Below are 9,556 nucleotides of genomic sequence, written 5' to 3'. Positions count from 1 at the left end.
GGGTGTAATAACGCAAAATAAAAAGAAATAAATACAGCTTTCAAATAAATTTTTACATTTACATTTCATATATAAAAAAAATATTTTTCTAAATATACTTAAGCCCCTGTCTGTTTTAAAAAAAACTTTATCATTTTCATTTTGGATGCATGCATTTCCTTGCCTTTATTTATTTATTTTTTTTGGCTTTTTCTGTTTACACTGCTTGATGATAGCGACAGCAGCAGCAGCCACAAATGAAGCAGAAGGCAACTAAAAGGACTGCCATTATTCTACCTACGGCACGCTGCACAACATAGTTGTTGGTTTGGGCAAAACAAGAAAGCACAAAAAACCAACCGTGTCATCATATTTCAACTCATATATTATAATATTTTCATTTACACTGTATACATCATTGCAGGGTTGCCCCCAAACATACTCATCGTATACTAAAAATGTGCAAACATCATTTACACTGCCACACATGGGCATCATGGCAGCATCATTTACAGATGAGGCCTTTTCAACACCCTCCCTTAGCGCACCATTAAGCATAAGGCAATATACCATTACCTCGTTTGGCACCCAAAGACATCTTGATGTGATATTCACTTTTAACCTATGTATGGGAAGCTAAGTGAGGGAGAGTTGGAACAAAACAAGTAAAAGCGTGCTAAGTTCGGCAGGGCCGAATCATATATACCCTCCACCATGGATCGCATTTGTCAAGTTCCTTGCCCAGTATCTCTTTATAGGGAAACAAAATATAACGGATAAAATTTTCCATGCCATAAAAGCTATTTTAGGTTAAAACCCGATTTGGACCATACATGGCATAGTAGTTGGAAATCTTAACAAAACACCTCATGCAAAATTTCAGCTAAATCGGATAATAATTGCGCACTCCAGAGGCTTAAAAAGTCAAGATCCAAGATGGCAGCTATATCAGATTATGAACCGATTTGATCCATACTCATCACAGTTGTTGGATGTTATAATACAACGACTGACGGACAGGGCTATATCTACTTAGAACATCAAGACGATCAATAATATGTACAGGGTGGCTACAATGATGAATATTGCTACATTTTTTTTTCGGTGTATGGAATACATTTTTCTTTTATTCATGTTAAATTAAATTATTAAATTAATTATTAAATTATTATTAATTAAATTAATTAATTAATTAATTAAATTAATTATTAAATTATTATTATTAAATAGAAAAAAAGTTATTACATTTTTTTTTGGTAGCGGCTTTCATCAGCCACCCTGTATATACTTGATGGAGTCTTAGACGAATACTTTGAGGTGTTACGAGCGGAATGACGAAATAGTATACCCCCCATACTATGGTGGCGGGTATAAAAAATCCAAAACTTAATAATAGCTCACAAGAGTAACATTTCATTTCCGCTTTCGTTGTCGTTGCCATTGTTGTCTTACTTTGTATTTCTTCTAAACGTTTGGTGCATTGCTCGCTTGACAAACCAAAAACAGGAATACACCAACCCACACACATGTACATACATAAGAAACCAAAGTCAACAACGACGACGTAACAGCATTGATGTTGATAAATGCGAATGATGTATGATGCGGTTGTCATACATCATTCGTGAGGTGTCTTTGTTTTTTTTTATTTTTTTCTCTCCTGCTCTCTGAATAAGAGTAACACCGTAAACACATGCTTGTCTGGACCTTCACATACCCATACAAAAATATTTGCTACGTGTCTTCGTAATTACTAACGTGCAAATGTTTCATGCTATGCTCGTGTTGATGATGGTGCTGTTGTTGTCATTATCCTGTCATGTTTGCATAGTTTCCTATTGTATAGCAATTTCCCCCAACCTCTACCCACACTACCGCAATAATCAGGAAATGTTCACGTTGGACTTGTGCTTGTTGAGTGTGGTGAAAAAAAATTATGGTTTGGTTTCGATTTCTTTCTGCTCAGACATTAAATTGAAGTGTTGTCACCGCAATGTTTCTCTTGTTAAGGAAATTACATATCAAAAATCTAATTTCGCAGAATAAAAGAAATTAAGAGTGTATAAATTTCATGAAAAATAAAACCCACTGATGGTTACAAACTAAGGGACTGTTTTAAATAAAGAGAGGCTACATAACAGTCACATTGCGAACTTGAAGTCATATTCCATTAAATTAAATTAAATTAAATTAAATTAAATTAAATTAAATTAAATTAAATTAAATTAAATTAAATTAAATTAAATTAAATTAAATTAAATTAAATTAATTAAATTAAATTAAATTAAATTAAATTAAATTAAATTAATTTAAATTAAATTAAATTAAATTAAATTAAATTAAATTAAATTAAATTAAATTAAATTAAATTAAATTAAATTAAATTAAATTAAATTAAATTAAATTAAATTAAATTAAATTAAATTAAATTAAATTAAATTAAATTAAATTAAATTAAATTAAATTAAATTAAATTAAATTAAATTAAATTAAATTAAATTAAATTAAATTAAATTAAATTAAATTAAATTAAATTAAATTAAATTAAATTAAATTAAATTAAATTAAATTAAATTAAATTAAATTAAATTAAATTAAATTAAATTAAATTAAATTAAATTAAATTAAATTAAATTAAATTAAATTAAATTAAATTAAATTAAATTAAATTAAATTAAATTAAATTAAATTAAATTAAATTAAATTAAATTAAATTAAATTAAATTAAATTAAATTAAATTAAATTAAATTAAATTAAATTAAATTAAATTAAATTAAATTAAATTAAATTAAATTAAATTAAATTAAATTAAATTAAATTAAATTAAATTAAATTAAATTAAATTAAATTAAATTAAATTAAATTAAATTAAATTAAATTAAATTAAATTAAATTAAATTAAATTAAATTAAATTAAATTAAATTAAATTAAATTAAATTAAATTAAATTAAATTAAATTAAATTAAATTAAATTAAATTAAATTAAATTAAATTAAATTAAATTAAATTAAATTAAATTAAATTAAATTAAATTAAATTAAATTAAATTAAATTAAATTAAATTAAATTAAATTAAATTAAATTAAATTAAATTAAATTAAATTAAATTAAATTAAATTAAATTAAATTAAATTAAATTAAATTAAATTAAATTAAATTAAATTAAATTAAATTAAATTAAATTAAATTAAATTAAATTAAATTAAATTAAATTAAATTAAATTAAATTAAATTAAATTAAATTAAATTAAATTAAATTAAATTAAATTAAATTAAATTAAATTAAATTAAATTAAATTAAATTAAATTAAATTAAATTAAATTAAATTAAATTAAATTAAATTAAATTAAATTAAATTAAATTAAATTAAATTAAATTAAATTAAATTAAATTAAATTAAATTAAATTAAATTAAATTAAATTAAATTAAATTAAATTAAATTAAATTAAATTAAATTAAATTAAATTAAATTAAATTAAATTAAATTAAATTAAATTAAATTAAATTAAATTAAATTAAATTAAATTAAATTAAATTAAATTAAATTAAATTAAATTAAATTAAATTAAATTAAATTAAATTAAATTAAATTAAATTAAATTAAATTAAATTAAATTAAATTAAATTAAATTAAATTAAATTAAATTAAATTAAATTAAATTAAATTAAATTAAATTAAATTAAATTAAATTAAATTAAATTAAATTAAATTAAATTAAATTAAATTAAATTAAATTAAATTAAATTAAATTAAATTAAATTAAATTAAATTAAATTAAATTAAATTAAATTAAATTAAATTAAATTAAATTAAATTAAATTAAATTAAATTAAATTAAATTAAATTAAATTAAATTAAATTAAATTAAATTAAATTAAATTAAATTAAATTAAATTAAATTAAATTAAATTAAATTAAATTAAATTAAATTAAATTAAATTAAATTAAATTAAATTAAATTAAATTAAATTAAATTAAAATAAATTAAATTAAATTAAATTAAATTAAATTAAATTAAATTAAATTAAATTAAATCCCATGTGTTGCAAACGGAATGACTAAATGGTTATACCCCCTATCCTGTGGTGGTTGGTACAATGAAATAAATAGAGTAACGTGGGTTCAGAAGCCTTTTCCTGGTTAAGAAACATCTCTTTGGTAGGAAGCACTTCTTTAGCATGACATGTGGGATTCAGAATCAAGCAATCGGCATTTGTTTTGTTTTTTTTTTTTTTTTTTTTTTTGATTTGAGAGTAAATTATTGGTATTTATTGGGTTGCATAAAAAGTAATTGCGGATTTTTTAAAAGAAAGTAAATGCATTTTTAATAAAGCTTAGAATGAACTTTAATCAAATATACTTTTTTTACACTTTTTTTCTAAAGCAAGCTAAAAGTAACAGCTGATAACTGACAGAAGAAAGAATGCAATTACAGAGTTACAAGCTGTGAAAAAATTTGTCAACGCCGACTTTATGAAAAATCCGCAATTACTTTTTGGGCAACCCATATTATTAATCAATAATTTTAATCTTCAATCACAAAAGTCACTATAGCAAAAATCAAGCCTTAAATCAGTCTAAATACGAAGCTCGACACATCAACATCAAAGCAATGAAAACATTACAAAATAACTGCCGATAATTTCTTGAGAATGAATTTACTAAAAAATCTCTTATCAGTACTAATCTTTGTGGGTATCACTCAGTTCAATGTGCTGGCTCAGGTATGGTAAAAAAATTATGTCATAGAAATTTCTATAGCATTACAAAAATAATTTTTCTAGCAGGAAAATGAAATACTGGCCAAAGATATTTCCCCCTCAGAACATCATATCAACCATCAATTGGACTTCCTTCAAACAGCTCTTGAAAATCTAAAATTACGTTTAGAAATGATGGATTTGCAATTGCAAAGACAACGCCTGCATCAAAATAGACTTGAGGAAAAATTTGAAGACTTCGAGGAAAAATTAAATGAACTACCAGAGGTTTTATTGGCTCTGCAGGAAACGCATTACAATGAGTTAAAAAACTTATTAGAAACATTAAAGGTAAATGATGACTATATGGCCAGCCAAACGGAGTTCTTTGGCCAAGATGGGAAAACAGAAATTTTAAAGGAATTTCAAAAGGTCTCCAAGATGCAAGAGACTATATTAGAGAAATTGTATTTTCAAATGTTGACGGCTCACGAGGAACAAAACTTATTTGATAAAGAGGAATCTGAACTAAGCCCTTTAGACAGCTCAACACAGGCTCCCGGAGGAAATACAAGTTGTTCACATATTTATACCAAAATTTTAGGTCATTTGGATGGTAATGTAACTTTATCTGATATAATCGATACCAAACTTAAGATGATCGCAGAAAAATACTCAGATGAATCGGAGAAACATATGAAATCCATAGGCATAACACAGGAATTATTGAAATTCTTAAATAAAAAAGGTAAACAAAAACATAAGCCCATAAAACCACTCTTCACTTGGAAAACGTACTATCGCTTGAAAAAGGGTACTAGCACCACCCCAACCCTTTAGAATGGTACAAAGACCACCCGATCCCTTGGGATAGGGTATTAAAACTACACTATCTCTTGTAAAAAAGGTACTAAAACTACCCAATTCCTTAGGAACTTGGGAAAGAGTGGCAAACTACCCAATCCCCGGATAAAGGTAATACAACCACCCTATCGCTTGGAAAAAGGTACTATTGTACAAATGGAAAGGGTGCTAAAACCACCCCCATTCCGTGGGAAAACCACCATTTCCTTTGTAAAGAGTGCTAACCAAGTTTTCCTTTGGAAAAGGGTTCTAAAACTATTTATTCCTTTGGAAAAGTTTACTAAAACTATCCCTTTCCTTTGAAAAGAGTACTAAAACCATACTTTCTTTCAGAAAAATTTACTAAAACTAACATAGACTATCCCTATCCCTTGGGAAAGGGTACTAACACCAACCTTACACTGCCCCTATCCATTAAGAAAGGATACTTAAAACATTCTATCCTTTGGAAAAGGGTATTTAAACCACTCTTGTCTTTAGAAATGAGTACTAAAATTACTATTTCCTTTGGAAATGAGTACTAAACCACCCTTCCCCTTGGGAAAGGGTACTAACACCATCTTACCCCTTGGCAAAGGACACTGACATAACCTTATTCTTTGGCAAAGGGTACTAAAACCACCCTATCCCTTAGGAAAGAGAACTTTGTGAAAGGTATTTAAACAACTCTTGTCTTTAGAAATGAGTACTGAAATTACTATTTCCTTTAGAAATGAGTACTATGGTGGTTTTATTTATTGTATATAATGGTTTTATGAATAAATGAATGAGGAATGAGTATCTATTGGGAATGCAAGTTTGCCCATGAGGATTCCATTAGGAACAGCGAACATACTTCTCTCATATAAATGAGTGCTGTCCGATGCAAGCTCAATGATAAGGGACCTCCTTTTTATACCCCGCACCATAGGATGGTGGTATACTCATCTAGTCATTCCGTTTGTAACACCTTGAAATATTGATCTAGGACCCCATAAAGTTTATATTTCCTTGATCGTCTCGACGTTCTGAGTCGATCTAGCCATGTAGCGTAAAGCTAGCAGCTTAAAATTTTGAACAGACACTTAATATTGATGTAGGTCGTTGGGGATTGCAAATGGGCCATATCAGTTCAAATTTGGATATAGCTCTTATATAGACCGATCTCCCGATTTGACTTCTTGAGTCCCTGGAAGCCGCTATTGTTGTCCGACTTGGTTGAAAATTTGCGCATAGTATTCTGTTATGACTTCCAACAACTGTGCTTAGTACGGTCCAAATCGGTCAAGAACCTGATATAGCTTCCACATTTAAGCAAAATTCATGGTGGTGAATCTCAAAATTCGGCCCGGCCGAACTTAGCACGATTTTACTTGCTATTGCTGAGTACGAACGGCTTGCCCGGTTTGAGATGTCTACACGGTTGATCACCAAAGGTAAATACCAAGTGTCGCCAGAACATGGAGGAGATAACCACCACTGAAAAAATTTTCTTATGTTCTCGGTGGCCCCCTTTTCTTTGGGTAAGGATATTACAACTACCCATTACTTGAAAAAGTGTACTAAACTACCCTTTACTTTGAGAAATGGTTCTTAAACCACCCTCTTCTTTCAGAAAGGGTCCTTAATCCACCCTCTTCTTTGAGAAAAGTTACTTAAACCACTCTTTTCTTTAGGTTAGGGTACTATATCCACCCTTTTCTTTGAGAAAGGGTACATAAAACACCGTTTTTTTGAAAAAGGGTACTAAACCATCCATTACTTGAGAAAGTGTACTACAACTACCCTTTTCTTTGGGAAAGGGTACTAAATATTCCCTTTTCTTCGGAAATGGGTACTAAGACTACACATTCTTTAGGAAAAGGTACCACGAATACCCTTTTCCTTGGGAAATGGTATTTAAACTACCCTTTTCTTTGAGAAATTACACAAAATATACCCTTTTCTTTGGAAAAGGGTACTAAAACTACCCTTTTCGTCCGGAAATTGTACTTAGACTACCCCTTTCGTTTAGAAAGGCATTAAATTATCCGTTTCTTTGGAAGTGGGTACTTAAACTGACCTTTTCTTTAGAAAGGGTACTAAATTACCCTTTTCATTTGAAAAGGATACAAAAATTAACCTTTTCTTCCGAAAAGGGTACGTAAATTATATATTTTGGAAAGGGTTCTTAAAGTACTATTGTATTTTTTTTAGAAAATTCCAAAATCTGCATTAAAAATAAGGATCAAAAACTGGTGTGGTAAGTATATCTAAATTAAGAAAAATATGTAGTTTTTAAAATATTTTTTTCTATTAGTACCGATGAGTCTTATCCCTCCAGCTGTAACGATTACAGCACTTCCCACTGCACAGGAAACAAATGCCGCCTCAAGAATCCCATTTATGGTCCGCATACATTTTTGGCCGTATGTGAAGACATTATCGATGGCGGTGGTTGGCTGGTGATACAAAGACGTTTCAATGGTTCCGTGGATTTCTATCGTGGTTGGTCAGAATATAAAAATGGTTTTGGTAATTTGGATGGAGAATTTTGGATGGGTTTGCACAAATTGTATGCTCTAACCACTGCGCTGGGCCCCATGGAATTGCTCATACACTTGGGCGATCACCACGATATAGTGAAATATGCCAAATATGATAACTTTGCCATAGGCAATGAAGAAAGTGGATATGAGCTTAAGGACATAGGCAACTATGAAGGTAATGCTGGTGATGCCCTTTCATTTCAAAAAGGCTATAAATTCTCCACTAAGGATAAAGATAATGACTTTAATGAATGGCTAAATTGTGCTGATGAAATGAAGGGGGCTTGGTGGTATGACAATTGTCAAGCTAGGTAGGAGAACAGATGGTCAATTTAAGAAACCCTTATTAAAGGAAAATATTTTTATGTTGTTGTTCACTTTTATTAGCAATTTGAATGGTCTTTATTACAAAAACGGCGAAGTTCCTATCAGTGAACAGGGCCGTGGCATAACTTGGGGCAAATTTCATGGATTGGCCTATTCTTGGAAGTTCGTGCAGATGATGATACGGCCTAAGATGAAATAAAAATGTCTATACTGTGTAACTTAGAGCAACAAATTAAAAAAAAATATTTCTAAGCATAGGACCTCTGCAGTCGTGGCTTTAACCATTATACTTATAATTTAGTTATAAGTATAACTACCACACGAATAAACAAATAAAAAATATTTTTACTTTATTATTAATTATACCCACCACCGAAGGATGGGGGTATATTCATTTTGTCATTCCGTTTGCAACACATCGAAATATCCATTTCCGACCCTATAAAGTATATATATTCTTGATCAGCGTAAAAATCTAAGACGATCTAGACATGTTCGTCCGTCTGTCCGTCTGTCTGTTGAAATCACGCTACAGTCTTTAAAAATAGTCTGAAACTTTGCACAGATTCTTTTTTTGTCCATAAGCAGGTTAAGTTCGAAGATGGGCTATATCGGATTATATCTTGATATAGCCCCCATATAGACCGATCCTCCGAGTTAGGGTCTTAGGCCCACAAAAGCCAAATTTATTATCCGATCTTGATGAAATTCGGGACACTGAATTGTGTTAGGCCCATCGACATCCTTCGTCAATTTGGCTCAGATCAGTCCAGATTTGGATATAGCTGCCATATAGATCGATCCTCCGATTTAGGGTCTTAAGCCCATGAAAGCCACACATATTATCCGATTATGCTGAAATTTGGGACAGTGAGTTGTATTAGGCCTTTCGACTTCCTTCGTTAATTTTGCCTAGATCGGTACAGATTTGGATATAGCTGCCATATAGACCGATCATCCGATTTAGGGTCTTAGGCCCAAAAAAACCATATTTATTATCCGATTTTGATGAAATTCGAGACAGTGAATTGTGTTAGGCCCATCGACATTCTTCGTCAATTTGACCCAGATCGGTTCAGATTTGGATATAGCTGCCATATAGACCGATTTCCTGATTTAAAATGCTCATTTATTGTCCGATGTCGCTGAAATTCGGGACAGTGAGTTAAATTAA

At 28.9% G+C, this 9,556-nt stretch overlaps 1 protein-coding gene across 2 annotated transcripts; it reads left to right on the top strand.

The window, feature by feature from the left end:
* The first annotated feature begins 4,573 nt into the window (after nucleotides 1-4,573).
* On the top strand, nucleotides 4,574-8,724 carry LOC106094899 (fibrinogen-like protein 1). 2 transcript variants are annotated; one of them, XM_059360774.1, is made up of 5 exons: nucleotides 4,574-4,708; nucleotides 4,772-5,432; nucleotides 7,724-7,769; nucleotides 7,827-8,366; nucleotides 8,443-8,724. In XM_059360774.1, exons 1-5 carry the CDS (start codon nucleotides 4,637-4,639, stop codon nucleotides 8,579-8,581), a joined length of 1,458 nt encoding a protein of 485 aa, XP_059216757.1. In that variant the 5' UTR covers nucleotides 4,574-4,636; the 3' UTR covers nucleotides 8,582-8,724. The 2 variants fall into 2 exon arrangements, with proteins under 2 accessions (XP_059216757.1, XP_059216756.1); XM_059360773.1 differs by having other exon boundaries at nucleotides 4,769-5,432.
* Nucleotides 8,725-9,556: the final 832 nt, after the last annotated feature.

Source organism: Stomoxys calcitrans, chromosome 1, assembly GCF_963082655.1.
Source record: "Stomoxys calcitrans chromosome 1, idStoCalc2.1, whole genome shotgun sequence".
Lineage (NCBI taxonomy): Eukaryota > Metazoa > Arthropoda > Insecta > Diptera > Muscidae > Stomoxys > Stomoxys calcitrans.
This window is presented reverse-complemented; position numbering and strand designations above follow the sequence as displayed.